The sequence below is a fragment of the Melanotaenia boesemani genome, chromosome 1, assembly GCF_017639745.1.
Source record: "Melanotaenia boesemani isolate fMelBoe1 chromosome 1, fMelBoe1.pri, whole genome shotgun sequence".
Taxonomy (NCBI): Eukaryota; Metazoa; Chordata; class Actinopteri; order Atheriniformes; family Melanotaeniidae; genus Melanotaenia; species Melanotaenia boesemani.
The window spans coordinates 19,057,704-19,082,504 of NC_055682.1; the positions used below are offsets into that span (position 1 = coordinate 19,057,704).

A 24,801-nucleotide genomic window follows, 5' to 3' on the forward strand; every position below is an offset into this window, starting at 1 on the left:
ATTATTTTTGTAATGCTGTGTCAAGGTTCTTTGCAGTTCTACCAGAAATCAGGAATATTTCTTTGACAGTGAGTGCTCAAAGTGTGTGGGATTATTTTTCATATATTCCGTCGAAACCTGAACAGAAAAATGCTTTATGTGATTATCATTTAGATCTGAGCATTAAAATTTTACACAGTACTTCTCAAATTCACAATTAATGGATGCTGTTATTCAGTTAAATTTGTGCACATGAATGTATTATGGATGACTTAAGTGGATATCAAAGTTGTAATCTTAGCAGAGTTGATGTACTGCACTCGCTGAGTTGCACATTGTGACATGGTACAGTATTAATCAAGCAGAAAGTTGTTGTCACCTTTTGTCAGCTGGCATATCCAACTCTTTCCTCAATGAGTGAGCCAGCAATCATAGTGCGTCAAACTGCCAAATGACTCTCCAGGCCGACCACCAATCCCCATTGTAGCCTCTGGGGCTGGTAGTGGCCTGGGAGGGAAGATGATTGGAAAGAAAAAGCGATGTAGGTCAGCACAAACGAGGCTTCTTTTTTACAAAACCTGTCAGAAATGAATCTGGAGCTCATTCACCATTCCCCTGGTTGCTGCTTGTGGCTACAGGGAGCTGATTTAAGAGAGGCCATAAAAGGAATGGGAAGGCGTGCATCTCAGAAGGTGATGTTGATGAGTTCTTGATGTCAATAATAAAATTTGATTGATTACATTTATCATTTTCAAATGGTTAAGACATGGCTTTTTTTGTTTGTTTGTTTGTTTTTTAACTTCCCTTTTTTAACTCTTACTTCATGCATGAATTTATAAAAACAGTTTCACCCAGTGGATAAATCTTAAGACGTGGGCAGGGGTAGTCTATTCCAAGAGCATCAATGCAGTCCATCTCTGTAGATGGCTCCATTAGTTGTATTAGCCTGCGTGCTGAGAAGGGTGGTGGCCAAGTGATTTGTCCCTGTTGAAGGAGAGCGCTGAGTGGGCTGACACTGGAGTCTGAGCCTCATCCATCATGAGTCAAGGGACCTATATTGTGTTTCATGGTCTCCTAGGGCTACTGTGTGATCAGCAAGACCCAGATACAGCATGTTCATGGAGACACTTCCTATCTGGGTCCTACTGGTAACTTTCATCTCTCATGTTCTCACCCCTTCTGTCCATCTCCCATTTCTATCCCCCTTATCAATTTCCTCCTTACCCTCTGCAGCCCTCGTTTTGTGTCCTCATCTCTTCAGCCCTTCCTCACTTCTGTCATCTATGACTTTCCTTCCTGTTTTTTTTTTTAATTCTATAAAATACTCTCATTCTTGTTTGCTCTTTTTGTACACTGAGCTCTCCTATTTCTTATTTCTCATTCCACTACCTCCAATACTCACCTAATCTTCCTTTTCCTGAGGGTGTTGACTGTCATTGTGATGGGATGATGTCACATCAGTGCTCCTCTATCAGTGTAGATGACTGTCAGCTTGGCCAGACTCTGAGAAATCGGAATTGCTAAACAGAAAAAAAAGAATCAGATTGCTCTGTGGACAGTTTTGCTGCACTGGTATGTAGGATGTTTTCTCACTCACTTGTGAGCTTACTGTTAAGTGCCTTGACTAATTCCAAGCATTTTAAGATTTAAAGTTTGCCCCAAAGTGTTAATTTCTCGATTCAGTCTCCAGTCACAGTCTCAGCTCTTGCTTGTTTAATTTAACTAAATGATGAGAAAGTCAATACTATTTCGTACTGCTCTTTCACATGAAGCCAAGTAAGAAAGTACAATAAATGCTATAAGTCTTCGTCACTTCATAACTTGTCTCATATCCCAAGGCAGGTTAACTTAATTATTTTGGTATGACTTCTGGAGATTGATAACTGAAAGTATGAAAGGGGTACAAAATCAACAAAAACAGCTTTTTAAAAAATGAGCACTCAGATCCAGTTTCTACTGTAGCGCTTCTCATCTCTAACGGCAAAACAAAACACAGCATGGAACACTAACTAATCGAAATCACAGATCACCAATAATGACCATAATACACCTTCTTGTGGAGCAGTAATACTGTCTAATTTTGAGGAACGGCTTCCTAATCCTCAACCCTGGCTTTCCCGAGGTAGCGTTGCATCTTTAGAGGATTTGGACACTGTTGTTCACACTTGAAAAGCATATGCTAAAGTTTGTTTATGTAGTTTGGATAAGATCTAAGATCCGATTTTCAGGTGAACAAAGTCAGTGATTCTGTCCCAGTATGATGGTACAGAAGCACAGCTGAGGAATGATTGTAATTCAGCTTGGCTATGTTTCTACTGCTTAGGCCTGCCAGGGACAAGGCAACGGCTCTGTTCCTGTCTGCTTCAGTTAGTCATTGCTTGTGCAGACATGTCATTTTGTCTTTTAACACTGCAACACACAGTTATTTAGGAGTGGTCAAGGATTTTATGAACTCACTGGAGTAGTGGGTAATGACTTATTTGAAAAAAAGGCACAGAGGTTGTAATTGTAATTGATTCTCTAGGCGCATCCTAGAGAATCAAGAATAGAGATTTGCGCTACCGATACAAAGGACAACAAAATATGATGAGGCATGTCTTGCCCTAGGCTTGACCAGGTAATGGTCAAATAATGGTAATGGTCAATGGTGGGAAATGAAGAGAGACCACAGTATGTCTCAAGATGTCAGCAGTCTCTTGTACAGCAATTTCTTCTATGATACATCTCTATTACACCCAGATGAATAAAGCGTGTTCTTTTTATTTATTCATGCTTTCTTAATCAGTGCTGTACAGACTCGCCACCAAACAATAGACACAAGAGAGAAGACATAGGAGAAGATAAAATGGCTCTACATTGTCCTATGGGCCTTTGTCCAAGATAGCTTTCAACTCAGATTGGGGGCAGGAGGTCATAAGTCAGGGTTTTTGAGTCAGACTGAAGTGGCACCTCACTTTCAAGCTCCATTCTAAAGACTTTTTGTTTGCTTGTTTGCATTTCTCTGCCACAAAAAAATAAGAAAAAATTAAATGTTGAGTAAGAGTGAAACTTGTTTTAGAAGGTGATTCCATAGTTTTCACATTCCTGTTTTTGTTCTGAGTGTCTGTGGTTATTTGGCACCTTTTTAACATTTATAATTCATCCCTTTTCAGTTTGAGCACACACAGACACAGCTGTGTATGTGTTAAGGTGTTTTCGTAGGGTTGCAGGGGGTCGGAAAAAGTGTAGGTATGAGGAAGTCAAAGAATGAGTTTCAAAGGCTTTATGAAGGTATGGCCCCTTTTGCCCTGAGGGCTTTTTGCCAGTTCCAATATATGCCCCTCTCTCTGTGGAACTTACTTGGATTTTACTGCCCTCTTTTGAAGGCTCCTGTTACCATGGTTACTGCAACCCCGTGTAAAATTCATGATGGTAGTGAGTACAACCTTAAGTGGGAGCACACATTTCAGTAGTCATGGCTACAACAACCACTAAAGGATGAATTATGTAACAAGTGTTATGTTTTAGACGAGATAGTAACTGGCAGGTTGAAAGGGCCAAGTAGCAGCTACAGACATTTTTCCTTCTGTTTGGGCAATATTTAAAGTTAAGCCTAGTGACAAATTACATCTGCACATTTTTGTTTACTTTCTAGGAATTGTAAAAGTGTTTATACTTAGTTGTGTCACAGCATCAAAAATCAGGCTGACTCAGAAAGGCACATATTTTTCATGTCTAAGGCAAATATCCAGTATGTTATCCAGCAGAAACGTTATGCAGCATCAAGACCATGCTGACCATGTATAGTGGTATGCGAAGGTTTGGACACCCCTTAGGAAAATCACTGCATCAGTTTTTCTATTAATGAGCTTTTGAAGCAGCAACTTTATTTTAACATATTTGATACCCTATGAAAACAGAAACATTTCAGTAGTGAAATCATTTTTATTGCTCTAACAGAAACATTTTTCTCTGCATTTAAACAAAAATAGGCATGTGCATAAATTTGGGCACCCTTTTAATTGCATTCATTTCAAGACCTGTTGGGATTAATAGCTGACAAGTGGCAGCACAGCACTGCTTTGATTAGCTCATTAGGTCTTCAGTTACAAAGACAGGTGGAACCAATCATCAAAAAGGCTGTTAAACAAAAGTAATTTGCTGGCTCTTAGTTCTTTCTTAGAGAGTGGCAACATGGGGGCCTCTAAACAACTCTCCACTGACCTAAAAACTAAGATAATACATTATTATGAATTAGGAGAAGGGTACAAGAAATTATGGTCATAGACAAGCCACAGACAACCACCAGAGAGATCATCTGGCCGCTGATGGTGTAGTTGTTATTCGTTCCAGCATCCAGCGTACTTTGCACCAGGAAAAGCTCTTTGGGGTGGTGATGCGCAAAAAGCCTTTCTGAAGTGGTAGTCACAAAAGAGTTGCATGAGATATGCAACAGCACATCTGGACAAGCCAGAAGCATTTGGGGGGGACTGTGGCCAGATGAGACTAAGAAAGAATTATTTGTTCAGAACAAAAGTAGATATGCATGGTGACATGAACATACTGAATTCCATGAGAAGAACTTATTGCCTACTGTGAAATTTGGTTGTGGTCCATCATGCTATGGGGCTGTGTGGCTAGCACGGGTACTGGAAACCTTGTTAAAGTTGAAGGCCATGTGAATTCCTCTCAGTATCAGCAGATTTATGACAAGAATGTTTAAGAGTCAGTCACAAAGTTGAAGTTATATGCCAGGGTTGGATTGTTCAGCAGGACTATACTGTTCAAAATCCACCAAGGAATTCATGCAGAAGCACAAGTAAAAAACTCCTGGCATGGCCATCCCAATCCCCAGACCTTAACATCATTGAAAATGTGTGGATTGATTTGAAGGAGGCTGTCTCCTCACAGAAGCCAAAAAACCTCACTGAACTGAAGGAATTTTGTATGGAGGAATGGGCCAAAATACCACCTGCCAGACTTCAGGGACTTGTTTGTGGCTATAGGAGGCGTCTACAGGCTGTTATCTTAGCAAAAGGAGGCGCTACTAAATATGAATGGAATCAATTCTTTGGGGTGCCCAAATTTATGCACATTCCTATTTTTGTTCAAATGCACAGGAAAAATATTTCTGTTGGAGCAATAAAAATGATTTCAGTACAGAAATGTTTCTGTTTACATAGGGTAAAAAAAAATATGTTAGAAATGAAGCTCGGTGAGAGACAAGCTGATGCAGTGATTTTTCCTAAGGGGTGCCTAAACTTTTGCATACCATGGTATATGTGTGTAGAAGCTGGTGTTGAAGTTGGTGTTGAAGTTAGTGTGTGTACCTTGACAGTGAGTAAATATGTATATTTACATGCATGGATGAACTCACCTCTCTACTGCACCCAATTGCTCCATGTCCTCCAGGCCATTTATTGTGTCAACAGTTGTGATTCGAGGGCAGTCTGTGCTGTAGGTGCAGGTTTTTATTTGCCTGTCATGTTGCCATATGTTAATCAGTGTGTAGTGACTATTACAAGCAGACACCACAACTGCACTTCCACAGTGAGAGGAGTGGTGTATTGTATGTGATTATGCAGATAAGATTTGCCTAATTTTATTGAAATTAAATTTACATTTAGAGTTTTTTTCTCTTTGAAACTGTCGCTAACAAATGTCAACCAGTTAAATACTGCTTTGGATGCATATTATTTCCAAACATAGTTTGTGTGTTTCTTTCTGTTTGCATTTATTATTTATTAATGATGTCTTTACCTCTTTTTGCCTTCCCATTGGACTCCTAATTCATTGTCCCGGGTTAGACAGAAAATAATTTGCAGTCTATTCCCTGATTATTTATGATCACAAAATCTTTCCACTGACACACTTTAACATGGACATTTAACTAACTCTCACTGCATCATATATATTTTGATGATAAAAAAAATAAGGATAGTGCCCAATTAAACTCAGAAAAAATATGAATGTATTTCTACAGCCTTGCATCATATAAACAGTTTACCATAATAATTTTAATATGTCCTGTTGCATTTGCTCTGCATGACCTGTAAAACATAGTAGCACAGGAAATTGAATTGTAAATACTAGCAGGAATGCCACATTTGGTTAAGTTGGGCTGTCATGAAACCAACTTTTTCATCAAGTAAGCATTTACAGTGTAGTGTTGAGATTAAGACCAGTGAACAAAAAAAAAAGAAGAAGAAACCCTCATTCATATTCCAAATCTAAAAGTCTTTCTGCCATTAGTGGGGATGATAGGTCATAGTAATAAAGAGCAACATAGTAAATTTTGTTACAGTAAAGTACCTGGCCTAAACATAAAAGTATACTAGTTTTGTAATGTTTAAGGACCATAAATAAGGTGTGGAATTTATAGTCTTAATACTGTTTTTCTCATGTCAGAAAATGTCAGTGACATAACCTATTAATCGGTTATGTTGCTGACATTTTTTAGAGCTGTTAGCTGTTCTCTTATTAACAACGACTAAAAAGACGTAATATAATTGAAATCAAAATTTTGGGAGAAATTGGCTGCCTTTACACACATGTACAGATGTGGACAAAATTGTTGGTACCCTTCAAATTTCCTGTTTTATGAGTGTATTTTTTAAATAATTCTGTTGAAGAATGATTGAAAAGCAATGTCTGACTTTCATTGGTTAAATTTAATAGAATTTTTATTTATTATTACTTTTGCCAGATTTAGGTTGTTTCTGTGATCATTGTGAGTTTTTCTTTCATTAACTGAAGGGTACCAACAATTTTGTCCACGTCTGTATATGTGCACGCAAAGTGGTAAACAGGGTATAATGTTAGTCATGTTAGTCCCGGTTGTGCTAAAAAATACTGACTAATAAACAGTTAGTGATTTTCCATTTGTTTGGAGGACATTGTAAATGGTTTTGCAGTTCCTCAGGTCCAAAAATCTCTGAGGACATCATTGTTTGCTCTTGCAGCCATTCTGTGTAAGTATGCTAAAAACCACTAAAGAAATGTTTATTGTTAGAAAGTAAAGGTTCATTTGAAACTGAGATATTAGCAATTTTAGCAGAATTACCATGACTGTGCCAACAAGGCAGGCATATACTCAAGAACAGACAAATTCACTCTCCCAGAGCTGTGAGAAAAAAATGTCATAATTTTATTGTCACAACCCTGGTTTGGTAGTTATTGCAGTTTGTTCTAGACACATAATCTGTGTGGATTTTATTTCTCATGTAATGTCGCACAACTATTGTGTGGGTGTGATTAATACAAACGTGATGCAGGTGTGCTTTATGCGAAAAAAACCAGGAAGTAGAAAGTTGTCATTTCCAATTTTCAGCTGACATGAAGGTTCAACAAGGTTTAATGGATATTTCTGAGAAACAACGACAAAGACACTCAGGAGGTATGAAAATTGAAAAAAAAAAACACTTCCTGTGAGGCATAAAAAGACATGGACACCGCCCTGTGCAAACCTCCATCCTAATACCAGCAAATGTTTTGTACATGATTGATTTTTTTTTTCTTTTAATATTTTCATAGGAAATCATCATCATTTGATGTCACTTCTGAGACTGCTAAAGCAACAATATTTGGATAAAAATACATCTCTTCATAATTTTTCTGTTGAAATACAGAGAAGCCACTTTTTTTTTTCTTTTTATAAATGTATCAACATTTTGACTTTAACTCTATCAGTTTTGGTCTAACAAAGTTGCATTTAATAAATAATGCATTTCTAAATAAGAATTCGTGTCTCAGATTTACACAGTAATTACCATTAAAGAACAAAAACTAACATAATTAAACTGTCGGTTGTGGTTCTTTTTGAAAGAAAGACCATTTATTTAAATTTTATTTGTATTTTGTACATTGATCATAATACAAAACTAATGTGTTTTTAATGAGCAGGTAAAAGTGAATTTAGTGGCAGAGGGAAACAGCTAGGTGATATAGATGTGACTGTCAGGAGTTGCGTAGTTATTTAAGATAACACTTGATGTGTGAGGTGTTGATATAAGGAGCTATAATAAGCTCAGATTTTCCCCAGCTTCAGATGTCTTCATCAGAAGACCCGTTCAGAGCTTAGCTGTTTTTGACAAGTCTGTAAAACAGAAGACATTACAGTTTGAATTGAGTCGGCCCTGCAATGTTGGTGTTCTGACCCTGTAGATCACAGGAAATCAACGTACAGTGACGAATCAATTCTTTTCTCTTCCACACCATGTCCTTTTTCCCCCACCCTTCATTCAGTGTCGCTCTACTTCTGCTTGTCTCTTTGCTGTACAGCCCCTGTCGGTCTCTCACACCTCCTCTACCATCTTTCTGTTTTGTTTGCCCATGCATCATGTCAGATTGCTTCCATTATTTGCTTTAGAGCATCTAACTCTTCAACAAAATGTGTCCTGTTTTGTTTCATGCCTTATATCCATATCCCTGCTCTCTTCCATTTCTTTTTCAGCTAATGCTGGAGCATGTCATTGTGTGTGCCTGGTGATGTCTCAGCTTCACATCTGTTTAAGTCAGAAACCTTACTTTGCTCAGTCTGTTAATCTTCTGATTTTCAACTAAAGCAAATCCTTTCTTTAGCTTTTTTCCAGCTTCTATGTCTTCAAATGTATCTTTCTTTCTCACATAATCTTTTCCCTCAAAACAAAAAAACCCTCACAGATACTGACTTAAGCTTTTACCTTTGTGTTTAACTGTTCACCTGCTCACTTTGTATTTTCTAACTCTTATTCACACAATTTCTTTTTACTACATTCACAGCAGTGATCAGTGCTCGCTAATCTTATTAACCCAGTATGCCTAGACTATCAGATCTTTGTATTTAGTTGTTCACCGCATTGTTGGTATGAGCTAGGAGCGAATATTATGCATCTTTTTACAGATATTACAAATTGGTGAAGGTCATGCATTGCAAATGTGGCTTTCACTGATTGTTAAATCTCTTTGTGGACAACCAGCCATCACATGAGGAGTTTTACTCGTGTATGCAAAGGTTAGATTCCTATTTTCCAGAGTTAGTGCGTAGGAATTAATAGTTTTTTGTGGCAACACTGCAGATTGCAAGCAATTAAAAATCTCTCAAGCATGTAAGCAAAGGGGCCTTATTTACGTAGCCAATAATCAACCATCACCTGGAGCTTCAGTAAACGTCTGTCTCCTTTGTATTTCCGGCATGTGTGCCCATCGCCATTGTCAAATTCATGAACATCTTTTTTTCTGCCAATTCAACTTAAGGAATGGGTGTTTCATCTATCTCTGAGAGTACTCATTCTGGTTTTTCAGTATAGTGAATGAGTGCAGAAACAGGGAGGCAATAGAGACAACAGAAAGCTAACAGCCAACTTGTCAGAAATAATTTATTCTTGAACATTTCTCTGAAGCCTGTACGACAAAACATGATTAACATACCCCGGACATCTCTCCGTTACCTGGGTTGACTTACCCAGACATTCAGGATCTGGATAAATGGAATGAAGCTGGTTATCAACTCAGTAATTCAATGCAGAGTTTTCCCATCTCGATCACTGTGCGCTTACATATAAGGGGTGGTATCAGCAGCATCTGACCTATCACAGAGAAACCCTGCAGAGCAGAATACTTCACTATGGAGGAGCAGTGAATTATTCTTCTGAAATATGAAGAATTTAAACACGTCCACATCAGCCAAAAGCAACACTGTTGCCAACCAGGAAGGAATGCTGGCATAAAATTGCTCACTCTGCGTAAATTCGTCAGATTATACAATATTAATTCATCGGACAATATAAATGAAGACCACTCTGATCACTCAAATTCACTTTATTATGGCCCAGACGTTTCAGTCAGAGCGCTTCCTTACTTCCCATTATATTGTGTCTGTCTGTTAGTAACATAACCTAAAAAGTTATATATATGGATTTTGATAAAATTTTCAGTAAATCTCAGAATTAGAATAAGGAACAAGATATGGGGGTGCCTAGATCCAGAAAATTTTTATAGGGTTCTTTACTATGGGAGGGGCAGGGTAATTTTTGTCATCACACCTTCTAATTTAAAAATAATGGCCACAATCATTGGCAAAAAAGAAATAGAAAATGGCTTAGTGGAGGTCTGCAATCTCAGTGTTTCTAGTTTCCAATGAGTTCTTTAGAGGCTCAGCACTGTAGTGTGAGCATGTTTGTGTTGGAATAGTAATTCCATGATGGCAGGAGTAGTTGTGCATTCCATGAATTCATGGTTCTACAGTTCTGCCATGTGCAACCATTATTACTACCATCATTCTTTCAGATACAACCCAAATGGAGTAAACGGACTTGGGAACAACTCAAGAACATGTACAAAAACATACTTCAAGGCGCTCAGTGACAAGGTTTTATTTCTTTATCAAAAGGGTGCATCTATCCTTAAAAGTTCTTTCTTACTTAAGCGTTCCTCTCATGATCCAAGTTTGACCGACTGGGCAGGCCATTTTCTAAGCAAGGTCAGGAGGTCAGGAGGTGGTACCTTTATACTCATTTATCTCTTATCCAGAACATAACCTGCTTTACATGCAAGCTTTGAAAGATATATTTAATTGAAAGATTGTATACATATATATATATATATATATATATATATATATATATATATATATATATATATGTATATGTGTGTGTGTGTGTGTATTGAAAGATTGATTTTGTTGGGGTTATTTTTTTTTTTTTTGGTTGTTTTTTAGATGTATCCTTGTTTTTAATGTATTACCAGCAACCTTTTTACAAAAGTTATGACATAGTGTCATTCTTTTGACAATGGGTAGCAAAAGATTCAAAAAGTTGTTTTATTTTACTTATTGGCTGAACTGGATTGTTATGGACTGAATTGCACTTGCTTACTTCCTCTGTTAAGTGTAATTTTTGTTGTGAGTTGGAGTTATATAAACAGGCTGAGTTGAACTGAAAATTAAATACCAAAATAATATGTATAAGTATGTAGTAGAAATATTTATTTGTGTCAACCAGTACAGAATTTGACCATAATAAGGAGGATATGTTTGCATTTGTGTCCATTTTAACAGAACTCCTGGTAACAAACCAGGCAGCAGCCCCAGAGGTCAGACTCCAGATGAGACCGGTCGGCGCCAGGGGCAAACCCACGAAGCCAACTCTTCTGTTTCTGATTTGGCCAACTCAGTCACCAGTGACATGCTCATGGTAACCCAATATCAACTCACTGCATCTGTAGCTCCTTAGACGCATTTCATTTGATACACCACAAACTCATCCATGATTGTTTTTTACATGTCAAACTCATTCATAATTAAAGCAATAGGACTGCTGTGAGAAAAGTCTTGTAAATCCTTATGAAAGAGATTGTAGAAAGACCTCATTTGTGCTTCTAGATAATTTTCTGAATCTAAGATAAAACTTACATACAAATGTCAAGACAGTTAAAAGAAAGAGACTTCAACATTCATATTGTCACCAGACACTGTGAGCACAGCAGTTTCAGGAGTGTGTCTTACCAAAAAACAGTCTGGAATTTATCATATGCTGCATTGCTCCAAAAAAAAATGTTTGCTCAGGTATAACTTTTTCCAAAAGTGGCTTTTGTTTTATTTTATTTTTATTTTATTTTTGAATGATGTTACCAATCCATTTGCCAGATCAGTACATTTTGATAAGAAGGACGACTGTGCATATTTATGTGTTCATCACCCACTGTAAACAATATATACTGGTGGCTGAGTTAAAAACCAGCGTAAACAGCCTACACACGGAGCAATGCTGTGTGAGAAGTGTTTAATCTTCCCAACTCTTTCATCACTCAGAAAGAGCTGTCTCCATCCCACTCAACTCTTCCACCTGTGGAGCATAACAGTTAGTTACTGCTGCCATGCAGCAGCTAACTGAAACATACAGCAATCATCCTCCTGAAGTGATAGTTAGAAAGGGATGGGCTGTGCATCTTATTATGGTTATTAGCTGTGAAGAAACATGCAGTGACATGGGTGCTGTAAGAATAATGAAAAGATGGGTATATGAACACACTGTAACTATGTGGGTTTCATGGCGTGTCTGAGGAATTTCGAGTGGTGACACCTAAATATAATCCTTATCTTGGGTAGCTTTGCCAAGGAGTCTATATATTACACAACTCTCCTTTCATGGTGAAAAAATACTCCTGCTGCACTTTTGAGCCCCTTTTTTTCTGCTTTAGGAAGAGCAGTGACTGTATAGGCAGACTGTACAGAGAGAAGGGAGAGTGTGAAATAGCATTGAATGTCAGGATATATATACATCCAACCTCTGAAGCGTCTCAGGTGATAGGGGTTGGGGGAGGATGGATGGGGGTCCTGTCAGCATCACATGGTTCTTATCAGGATGTACCCTGACACTGCTTTCATTTTGTGTGATGCTCACAGAGCCATGGAGAGTATTCTGTGAAATGTCTTTCCTCAATATTATCACATATCCACACGTTTGCAGAGGTTTATTTATGCTTTTTAGGATAAATCCAGCAATTTTCAACATTACTGTAAGTATAAAAAAATTCAACTAAAAACCCAAAATCATCAATGGTTTAGTCCATCTTTTCATACTTTTCTGCTGATGCACACAGCACCAGGCATGTTCATTTCGACAGAATGTGAAGAAAGTGGTCATGAATACTCTTCAATTAAATATGTTTAAAAAATGTATTTTGCAGAGTAATTTCTCTATGTGGTAGTGTTTGGCAATTTTGCTCATACAGGGGTTTAAAAAATGCATGTGTTGCATTGGTTGACATCTGATTTCAGAAAAATATGAGACTTTAGCCAGACAATATATCATAGTACAATTGGTTCAGATTTTTTTAAACAGATTTATTTATTACTAAGTAAACAGTTGTTAACAGATAAGCACTTTGCACAAACCTGCCCCTGCTTTAGGGTTTGGGTTTATGTGCTTTATGTGCACAGAGAACTTGCATTTACTGCATGCAGATTGTTTGTGTTTCAAAAAACGAAATTACAGGGGAAAATGCAAATAAATAAATAGAAAAAGGGTGGACTTCAGGAAACAGAAAGAGCACACAAATGCACAAGAAGTCATTTAGGCCAGCGGTTTGGTGGTGGACTGCATTCTGAAAAGTGATCATATTCAGCTTGGAGAAGGAAACTGAGCAGAACCATCAAAAAGCAAGTGGGAAAATTTAGAATTGGATATTAAACTTCTAAAACTCCTCTTTTAGTGATTCCTCCAGCTCTTTCTCAACCAGATAACAGCTTTTAGACTGGATTAGTTTTTCCTGGTTCAGAAAACACCACAATCCCTCAATGGGGCTGTGTACCAACCTATAATCTCCCGCTTATCAACATAGACTTTTGCAGTTTCTGCTCTTATTGCACAGCAGACAATGACCATGTGATATAACACTGTCAGTTTGCTAGTTAAAATTGTAATTTTTTATGTTGAAGTGCAAATTTAATGTCCCCTTGTGGAGCAGAATCAATGTCTTTTAATTTATTGTGAAACCATTCATCTAGTAGTGTTTAATTAATATGACAACATGCTGTGAATATTGCAGTTTGAATCTGATAAAAACGTTCTTTCCATGCCAGCTCACATTACACTACCAGGTCACTACACTACACTACCTGAACTTCCCTGAGGAAAATCATTTGAAAACTGTGAACATGTTTGTAAAATCTCTCAAACATCTTTAAATTTAAAATTTAAGTTTATTTCCTTGGTGCTAAATTACATGACCTTTACTACTTTTACTAAGCTGCATAATTGCTTAGCAAACAAATCCTGAGGGTAATTAAGAGTTTTTGTTCATGCAGTGTGTATGACAGTTTTTGTTGTTGTTTTTGTAGTTTTGAAGGCAAGGCAAGGACAAGGCAGTTTATGTGCACAGCCCATTTCATGTACAGGACAAATCAAAGTGCTTTACATAAAACAAAAGCATTACAGATATTACAGAAAAGGCAGTAACACATAGCAAGAATCACAATAAAATCATAAATTACATTAATGATGATTAAAAGCTGGTAAAAGATAAATTAAAAAGTTACCATGCAGATAGGCGCATGAGAAAAGAAATGTTTGTAACTGGCAGTTTATTCCACTTGTTTGCAGCATAACAGCTAAATGCTGCTTCTCCATGTTTAGTCTGGACTCTGGTCTGAACTAGCTGACCAGAGTCTCTGGATCTAAGAGCTCTACTAGGTTTATATTCTCTGAACATATCACAGATCTATTCTGGACCTAAACCATTCTGGGATTTGTAAACGATCAAAAGGGTTTTAAAATTTATTCTGTGACTGACTGGAAGCCAGTGTAAAGATTTCAAAACTGGTGTGATGCTTTCAGATCTCTTCCTGGTTAAAACTCTAGCAGCAGCATTTTGGATGAGCTGAAGCTCTGTTTATAGTATCTATATTATAGTATCTGTGAAACTTTGTGTGAAACTTTGTGAAACATTGCAGAACACCAAACTATAGAAACTAAACTTTGATATTCTGTATGTCAAATTTTAATTTCTATAGTGTTGACCCATAAAAAGAAATAATATTATATTTGCAAAGGTTTGAGAGATGTACTCATTTCTGTGAGATACTAATATATATATACATATATATATATATATATATATATGTATATATATATATACCCAGACAGAATATGAAAGGTAATGCAATTTAACTCGAATGTCACAATCTTTCATAACTGAACTATTTGAAGAATAAGTTTGCAGTTGTTCAAGGACATGAAGTGATGAGGAATTTTCCATTTGTGGAAAACAAAAATTCCAGAATTCATGACTGAGTGCCATGTCTTTACATTTTACACAAAATGTATAACATCCAGCAGCTTAAAATTATAGCTAAATATTGTATTTGTTTATAACTGTATTTTAGTTGTCTTGGACACTTCATTTTTACTTCATTTTAGAATAGATTCATTAATTTTATATACCTGCTTTATGTTGTTCAGGGTCACAGGGGTACTGCAGCCTATGCCAGTCCACCACTCGGCCAGCACAAACAAAGCAACCATGCATATTTATCCCTAAGGTCAATCACCAGTTGACCTAACATGCACGTTTGTGGACTGTGGGAGGAAACTGGAGTAATGGAAGAGAACCCACACGGAAACTATCTAGCTGTTGTTAATAGTTAGTTTTTCATATTTGCTTTTTTCCAAAGGGAACTCATGTTGTTGTAGTATGACTGACGATTTAAACAAAATGAATTAAACTATTAGATTAACAAAGAATCATTTTATAGCACAGTCCAAATGCAATACAATCTAAATCCATCATAAAACTGGTTCTCTCCTGATTTACTGGAATAAAATAATAATAAACGTGTTATGACAAGAGTCATCTCAAATTAAATTTAATTTGGCCTGCATGCATAAAACATGATCTATCAGAGACATATAGTTTCTGGCTAAGATAGTAGACGTTTTTAAAACCATACTTAAGATCTATCTTTTTATTCTGGCTCTTAATTCAGTGTCTTCTTCAGTTATTGAAAGTCATTTATTCTTATTGAGTTTTTTTTATTGCATTACTGTTAAATATGTATTCTTATTTTAGTACTATTTCTTAATAGTCAGTTTTCCTTTTATTCCTCTTAAACTCAGTTTAATGTGTCATTTTACCTCTTTTATACAGAATTTACTTTGAACCTTTTTGTCAGAAGTCTGATTTTATGGAATTTATCTGCTTAATATTTCTTATAATTCTAGATCTATTTTCCTATAACCTCTTTTTTTTAATAGTCATAATCTTACCAAACTTTATTCACTCCAGTGTTTCCTTGACCTGATGAGTTGGCACTCCCACAGTTCAACCTAAACAGGATTTTAACCTTATATTTTTACTGGTCTTTGTGGAGGCTTTTTTCCTTTGTTACACTGTTCTTTGTTCGTGTAAGCATGAGAATGTATGCGTGTATGGGTGTATGTAAGCATTGTTTTTATAGCACTTTTTTGTGAAAAGTGCTATAAAAATAAAGTTTGATTTGATTTGAGATCACTTAAAAAGCTATACAAAAAGAGCTTAGTGTCTACTTTAATGCATAAACCACCTGAATAACAAAATAATGTAGCATTTATCTCTTCTTTGTCTCAGTTGTCACCAGGTTCAGAGGAGGATGAGCATGAGGGCCCAGTGTGTGAGAAGCTGGGCCGTATCCAGTTCAGTGTTGGATACAGCTTTCAAGACTCAACCCTCACTGTCAAAATTCTCAAGGGCCAGGATTTGCCTGCTAAGGACTTTTCTGGTACTTCTGATCCATTTGTCAAACTCTATCTGCTGCCAGACAAAAAGCACAAATTGGAGACAAAGGTCAAGAGAAAAAATTTAAACCCTCACTGGAATGAGACCTTCCTGTTTGAAGGTATGATGGGGAAGACTGTCCACAGCACATACACATTCTGTGTGTATTATATTGTATCATATATTGTAACTGCCTTATGTGCATATCCTTTAGGGTTCCCCTATGAGAAGGTGGTTCAGAGGACTCTGTACCTGCAGGTTCTTGACTATGACCGTTTCAGCAGGAATGACCCCATTGGAGAGGTGTCCATTCCCCTCAACAAGCTGGACCTGGCTAACATGCAGACTTTCTGGAAGGAGCTGAAACCATGTAGCGATGGCAGTGTAAGTAAAGAGGAAAGCAGGGAAAGGGGTGGAGGAAAAGAGAAGAAGAGGGAGGAGGGAGGTGAAGATGAAGGGAAAGAGAAGATGGGACAGAACGGGTGATGTCATTCCTGGCTGCTGTGATTCTCCCAGGGGAGATGTGGCAGCATGCTGGTGGGAGAAGAGATGGAAGTGAATATTAGAGAGACTGACAGGTAGAGGGAAAACACACAGAGCTGGAAGAGAGAACAGAAATACACAGCAGGCAAGAGATAGGAGGAAAGTATAAAAAGGGGATAAAGAGCAAACAATTTGCTGCTATTGTTGCTGTGTATGATCTCTCCAGGGAAGTCGAGGGGATCTGTTAGTGTCCCTGTGCTACAACCCTACAGCCAACACCATCACTGTGAGCATCATCAAAGCCCGCAACCTCAAAGCCATGGACATTGGAGGCACTTCTGGTATGAATGCTTCTTTATCTTTCAAGTCCTTTCATATAATGCTGTCTTTATAAATGCTACTTCCAAATGAATATGAACATTTTCTTATGTTGGAAAATGCCATTAAATCCATTATGCTAAACAAATACTGCTTTCAGTTATATTAAAAAAAAATCAATAAAACACTGTATTAAAATGTATCAAAACTGACACATTTCCCTCTCCTCAGACCCGTATGTAAAAGTGTGGTTGATGCACAAAGACAAGCGTGTAGAGAAGAAGAAGACAGTGGTAATGAAGCGCTGTCTGAACCCTGTTTTCAACGAGTCCTTCCCCTTTGACGTGCCTGCCCACGTGTTGAGGGAGACCACCATAATTATCACAGTCATGGACAAGGACAGGCTCAGTCGCAATGATGTCATTGGAAAGGTATCTCCTTTCCTCTTCTTTGCCTCTTCTTTCTTCTTCTTCTCTTTCTCTGTTTCTGTGATTCTTGACAGATTATTAGCATCTTAGTCATTGAACCAGTCTCTACTGACCCCTACTGGAACAACTGGACCAAGCTCTTGCAGAGTAAATAACTAAATTTACAACAAATTTTTAATTTTCATTTTTCTATGAACCAAATGCTTTATTTAAAATCTTTTTTTGCTGTAATTAACATTTTTGCATTTTCCTACTCCCCCTAAAAATATACAGCCCCATACATATTTGCATATGGTCCAAATTCTGGGCAGCACTGCAGTGGCTTTTAAATAAAGCACCCAGCATGTGATTGAAGGGAAGTTTTTCAGTTGCAGTTTGAGGGGTTAAAAAAATTACATATAATGTTTAGAAAATGGAGATTTCTATATGGTCACAGGACAACAGGAATAAAGTTCATTCCAAGGTATAAACTTGGATTCTTTAGTTGTTCATAAGAACTTTTCAATGTGAGATCTAACAAGTGGTAGTACAAGTGAAAGAAATGATCTTTAGACTAAGACTAAAACAGCATCTGTAGCTTTTGGATGAGCTTTGCAGTAATTGCAGGTATTATACATCATATCCTGGCCACGTATATTATCTGCCTACATGCAGCACTTATAGTATTTGCCTGTTTTACTTCACTCAATAAAAACCTGTCTGAGGACAATGAAAACTTGAACATTTCATATGACAGCATCAGCCTTTCAGAGGATGAAAACTCCTTGGATTAATTAGTGAGAAAGGCCTACTGATGAAAAAGCGACTGCACTTAAGCCTGACATTTTTTCCTCTTAAACCCAACAGTTTATTTTTTATTGTCTTTTTCTTTTTTGTAATGCTCTGTACCTGAACATCCATTCCTGTGTGATATTATAGCCAAATTAACTCTCCTTTTCTTTTCCAGATATATCTTTCGTGGAAGAGTGGCCCTGCTGAGGTAAAACACTGGAAAGATATGATGGGTCATCCTCGTACTGCCGTGGCCCAGTGGCATGCTCTCAAAGCTTAAGGGACCCAGCAACCAACCTGCCTACAGTGTTTTTCCCCCAGAATTCAATTGGCCTCTCAGCCCCTGCTCTCAGCACACACACCCTCCTCCCTAAATGCAGTGATAGGCTGTAGACCATGTACTGTATCATCTCTTTGTTCTCAGGCCTCTTTGATATTCCTTGCCCTCAGTCCTTGTGTCACCATCTCTAAATTTCACCCCTTGTCAAGTTCTGATTTCCACCTGACTCCATCTCATCTGTTTGTCTGAACTGAAAAAATGTCTTTGATGTCGCCTTCCTTGTGCCCTCTTTCTATGATGTCTTTTTCAAGATATCCCTCAATCTTTCTTCCATCATGTCAGCCATTACCAGAGTTTAACATCAGAGCAGTACCTCTTGCTACCCATGAATACAAACTACCAACCAAAAATGGATCAAACTGATAGTCAAACCATCCTCTGTGGCAGCAAGATGGACTGTGTTCAAACATGCGCCTAAGTGTGAATGCCACTGACCTGTGAAACCCATTTACCACCTACATCAGGTTCACAGCAAGGAGCATCCCACTCTGTTCCTCACCTTTTTTTCTCTAAGTCCTTTTCCATTTATGTCACTGCTCCTTCATACTCTTAAAATGCCTGAATATTAAGGAAACAGACACAGGTGATGGAAGAGTGATGGACTGAATTTAAAATGGACTGTAACTGGACTCTGTCACTCAACTTATGTTTGATCTTTTTCACATTTCACTCTTTCCACTGTAATAATTCTCCCTTGGCTGGAACCCTTTGTTGTCTGTTTGTGCTGTGGGTGACGTGCTGTAATCCTAAATGAAGTTCCTTCAACAAAAGAAAAAAAGGGAAAAAATGTATTAATATGAACATTCAACACAGGTCCAATAGGGCAAGTGTCATGAAATACTTTCCTATTATTTTGGAAACAAAATCCCAATGAATACAAAAAAGGAGTAAAGTGATTAATGTTGTGTTTTTTATTTATTTATTTTTGTTTAAAAAAACATAGAAAATCAACCTGTTCTTCCAGACACAGAAAATAAGCAAAAAAACAGCTTCAATAAATGTGGGAGTGTGCAATTATGTGAATGAGTGTGAGTGTGATGGAGTATTTTGGACTTGCACAGCTAAATTAAAGATATTAGTGAAAGGAAAATACCTTTGGTAGAACTGTTCAAATTGGTGATGTTGCTTGTTGAACAGTTGGGAGGTCACTATGGTTAAATGTCAGTCCACCCAAATTCAAAGCTCACATCACATCAAGAATCCAGCTTTCCACAGGGGGTAAATTAACAAAACAGGTTTTTATTTTCTGATGGACAAATACGCACAAAGCTCACAATATAAGTATCAGGTACAAAGCTACATCACTATGAGGGACTCAAAATAAAAATCATTGGAAGCGAAGACCTCACAACAAAACAAGTACTGGCTAAGTGGCACTTTGAGGAAGCCAGGATCTGAAGAGTTTGAGGCCAGCAGTGCTGCACAGACTCACTCTGAGCAAAGTGGGAAAGAAAACCATGAGATGCTGTTAAAACAGATAAAATAGTTGGCCTTCTGGTTTTCATTTTTGTTTGTCTGTATGGTTTTTTTGTTTTGTATTAGCTTTTTTTCAAGACTAATAGATTTTTTTATTTATTCATTTATTATATTTGCAATATGAGTGAAGTGACACTTCAGCAGGCAGTAAATGATAAAATTATATCTGTTAATGAAACCACACCAATCGTATCACACATAGCAGTGTCCATCAAGATACATAAACTCTATTAGATTTTTTTCTTTTTTTTCTGTTTTTTTGAGGATGGGATTAGCTGAAGTACAGGTTAGTCTTCCATGTATTTGCTTTACTGCCTGACTGTGACCTCCATTGAGCCCTGTATTGACATGTCAGACACATGAATGAAAACAAATGAGAGTAATAATATTTGGGGGGGAGGGAAGCACGTTTACATTCCGCTGTCTGTTTTTGTCTACTGGATGTGTGTCTGTGTGTTTGCACTATGTGTGAGTGTCAGTATTGAACTTTTATGAACTTTACTTTGTGTGACTGTATTTCCTGTGTGTCCCTCTGCATCTGCACTGCACTCTATTTTGTTCGTTTAGTACAAGCAGCATGGTTTATTGTTTTTCTTCTGTATTAATTCAAATGTAAAAGGAAATATTTATTTGTTTATATTTCATTTAGTCAGTTCTTTAAGAATCAGTGCACTTGTTGACGACAATGCTGGAACAAACCTCTCTTCATAGCAGGGTTATTTTCCTCATGTGGTTTTTGGTTTGAAAGCCAAATCTCTTCCACATGAGCTGAAAGTGAAGGTCACAGGAACAAGCTTTACAACAACCTGAAATTAAACCTTTTTTGTTTCACCATCATGCATCAGATCTTTAGTTTAGATGAAAGCAGCTACCAACATTATATCCTAGATGTCCTATCCATCCGATCCATCTTTTTAAATCTGACCAAAAAGACAAAGGGTGGTTTCTTAACATCTTAGCTGGCACTCCCCCCAAAACACCCCCACTGTGCACACATGCTTTCTGGCACAAAGTGTTCTGTGTGTGCCTTATAAACTCTGCCACGCCTTGCTCTTCACCATATGCGCTCCCTCTCTAAGTGTCAGGAAAAAAGTGTGTGGGGGGGATAAAAAAAAGAGGTGAGACAGGAGATAATCATCACCTCTTTGCATCACTCCTAGCTATGTCTCAGGTCAGAGCAGAGCGTTGGAGCATGCTAATAAAAAAAAAAGCAGGAGCAGTCATCTGTCTGTCCCAGTGGCCCTGTGGGTGAAGCAAGGGATTATTTTAAATGCTGCTGACAAAGCATTACATTCCAAAGGCCAAGTGACAGTCACTTCAATCAATGCAACTTAAATATTGGTTAAAGATAAGTCAGGGTTCCGTATATTTTTAAGAAATCTAACAGAAAAAAAAACAACTTTCTACACTCCTCACTGGCTAAATACCACATGCTGATAAAGTTTACTGGACAAGCTCCCATTTCTATTTTAGGGCATTCTTTTTAAGGAATTGCTTGAAACAAAGAGAGGTTAACCAGCAACATTTTAATTTGTATATTATACAAATGATTGTGAAGTGTCCTGTGTGTTAAAAAAAAAAAAAAAAAAAAAGAAGAAAAATCATTAGTATTTACTGGGGTTGCTGATATCTGTCTGTCTTTGGTATCACTAACCCTTCTCTGTCACTCCTTCTTCTCTTTGTAGTCACACATCTGTGGGGTGCACAATGTTAAATATCAGCCATTTATTTTTTTTTAACTGTACAGTGTATATAATACTATAAATGTGTATATAAAACAAAGACTCTTCTGGTCTGGTATTATGAATTTTTTAGAAGCTTCCTTATTTGTTATTATCCCTTCAGGAAATAGGAGTATGACAACTAAAGGACTTGAGCACGAGTTCTTATGCTATCAAGTTTAGGAAGTGTAGGAAGAAGCATCCAGACTTTTTACTTCAAATAAAGTTAACTTACAAGAATGTAAACATAAAGCCTATAACATAAAACTTATTTAGATAAAATTGGACTAGTATAATCCCCTTAATACACCAAGTCCATCAGAAATTGCAAAGTGTATATGTTTGTCTACATATACATATCGTCTACATATACATATCATGTGACCAGAACTGCGATCAGTAAGTATAAAACTTTGTAATCCGTGACAATGTATATTTTTCTAACAAGCCATCTATTTTTTAACAACTAACTACAACATTTAGCAGGTGCGCATGCTGTATACAAATAATGATCCTTCCATTATCTATACCTAACCCAGCATTTTAGCAGGTGAGAGGCAGGGTACACCCTGGACATATCACCAGTCCATCACAGGGACAACACAGAGAGAAACAAACAACCATTCACACTCACTCCCAGGGAGAATGCATGTCTTTCATGCATGTCTTTGGACGGTGGGAAGAAGCCGGAGTACCCAGAGAGAACTCACGCCTACACGGGGAGAACATGTTTGAACCTCCCTGCAGCCTCGGCTCGAACCAGCGAACTTCTTGCTGTGAGGCTGCGGTACTAACCACCACACCACCGTGCAGCCCATAAAAGTAATGATAATAAAATAATTAATGTTATTGTCAAGTCTATCATTTGACAAGTCACAAAGGATGGTGGTTGGATGGAGCAAATAAATGCTGCCCTTTCACTCATGAGCCTATGTGTATAAGTGATACCGAAAGACCGACATACTTTTAGTGGTGTGACAATGCTTTACCAAAACACTACAGTTATATTAGAAAACTATTAGTCATGAAAAATCACGATTAATGGGTGCTAATTATAAGCTGGATGTTTCTTCTCTGCAGCCTGAATAACATGTCATCCATGATTTTGTGTTTGATTCATCAGGCAATAAGGCAGTTTTCTACTTTCACAAATCCGTCTTAAATGAACTTGTGCCAAAAGACAGCAGCAGCAGCTTTCCTGGATTTCTCATGTGTTTTTTCTTTTTCATGCTGTAGTATTAACTTTCTTTTGTGTCGACAGTGACAAACTGTTCAGCAATGATTTAAAGACGTGTTCTGAGCTAATCCTTTAACTCCAAGATAATCCAAGAATTTAATTGGAAGTTGAATAAACTCTTAAATGTAATCAATATTCCTCTCTTACACCAGTTTTGTAAAGATGAGGACTAAACCTTTCTATAATAAGCAATATTTTGAAAGCGCAATGGGTACTAACATTAATAATGTAGAGTTAAAGGTACAGAAATTTTATACTAATTATATTACATAAGAAAGTAATAAGGCATATAATAAGGCAGTGGAGGTACTAAATTGGTTAGTTCTGAATGCCTTTTAACTTGGGCTAGGTTTCATATTTATACAAGCCTTCTTATTGTACACACTAATGTTTTCTTAATCACATACACACCCACCTTCTCTGCACAAGTAAAATTTAAGTATCTCAGCAACCCCACAATGTCATTTAAATGACAGAGTTCTCATTGTGGTATTTCATCACTTTTGAGTCAGTGCCTTTAACTTGTAAAAGTGATTAACTTGATCTCTGACTTCAGTGAAGTTGCCTGATTTTCCTCCTTAAATACTTTAAGATTTAATACATCTTCAAAACAAGGTGAGCAAAACTCTGCGTATGTAATGAAGACACAGGATGTTTAATTTGAGAGCATTTTCTTTTGAACTCTTGCACAAATATTTCCAGCAGACATGGGAGGAGAAGTAGAAGAGTTGAGGGGCTGTTACTGATGCAAGAAGGAAACAAAAGCACGTGAGATTGAAATTCCACGGGAGCAGAGGGTGACTGCAGGGTTGAGGATAAAACAGAGAGCTGTCACGACACAGGAAGCAGCAGTGGAGGATGACAGCAGAGCTGGGCTACAGATAGGCACAGTGGGTGTGCGTGGGCAACTGATGAATATACTCTAAACAAACCTCAGAGCCATAAAGACATGAATTGTGCTTTCGCTGCATGAAAGATCTTTTAGTAATCTCCTTTCATTTTTCAAAGTGGAAAATTGTGACAGTTGCTGTGGAACAGATGCAACTGTTTCAGTGGTAGAAAAAGTATTAAAATCCTGTGGTTAATAAGTAGTAGAAGGTAAATTAAGAATGGCCCAATTACAAATGACTGCTCTCCATTTAATTCCCTTCTAAAATGTGCAGTATGTGTGGTTTATGTATAGGATTTATATGGTAATAAAAATAAAATAATAATATTAATAATAATAATAATAAAAGACTGTAAATTATGTTGTATAAAAAAATTTCCAATATAGTACAAATCACAGCACTGATTATAAAAGTTGGAACACTGTGAATAATGTGGTTGGCTATATAACATTACAGGGATGTTCATCAGCTATCTGGCTTTGCAGTCTTTAACAGAGTGTTGAGCCCGTCTCCATCTTGACCTCAGAAATATTTGGCTTCAGTTTTGTTTTTTCCACCTCTTTGTGCAAATTCCTAACTATTCCTAAATATGTGTCATTTAAAGGGTTTCAGTTTCATGAAATATGGCCTTAATTATATAGTCATAAACATCGTTTTTAATACAGAAATTATTTGCATTCTATTTATATTTTATGACACCTAATGATGGGATCTGCACCCTTTGCTGTGCGTAATGATAACTGAAGAGAGAAAAAAACTGAAATATTAAGCCACTCATCTGTTGTCATCTTTCAACTTTTCTCCTGCATTTGCTTGTTTTTAAAGGAAGTATTTACCTGGCAAACTGCTGGTTTTGGTGCAAACCTTTTAAAAAACCTTATTGTAAAATTATGAGCCTAACATTTCCTAGCTGTAGCTATTGAAATAGGTGGAGTAAAAAAAAAACATA

General features: G+C 37.2%; 1 protein-coding gene across 4 annotated transcripts in view; it reads left to right on the forward strand.

Annotated features, from left to right (window-relative positions):
• Positions 1–19,901, forward strand: part of syt7b (synaptotagmin VIIb) — a 129,245-nt gene extending 109,344 nt beyond the window's left edge. For all 4 annotated transcript variants that reach the window (XM_041989952.1, XM_041989961.1, XM_041989977.1 and 1 more), the window contains 6 exons: positions 10,994–11,129; positions 16,042–16,309; positions 16,403–16,572; positions 16,898–17,012; positions 17,221–17,420; positions 18,364–19,901. In XM_041989952.1, coding sequence (XP_041845886.1) covers positions 10,994–11,129; positions 16,042–16,309; positions 16,403–16,572; positions 16,898–17,012; positions 17,221–17,420; positions 18,364–18,468 — 994 coding nt within the window. In that variant the 3' untranslated portion in view covers positions 18,469–19,901. The remainder of the gene's footprint in view (positions 1–10,993; positions 11,130–16,041; positions 16,310–16,402; positions 16,573–16,897; positions 17,013–17,220; positions 17,421–18,363) is intronic.
• Positions 19,902–24,801: the final 4,900 nt, after the last annotated feature.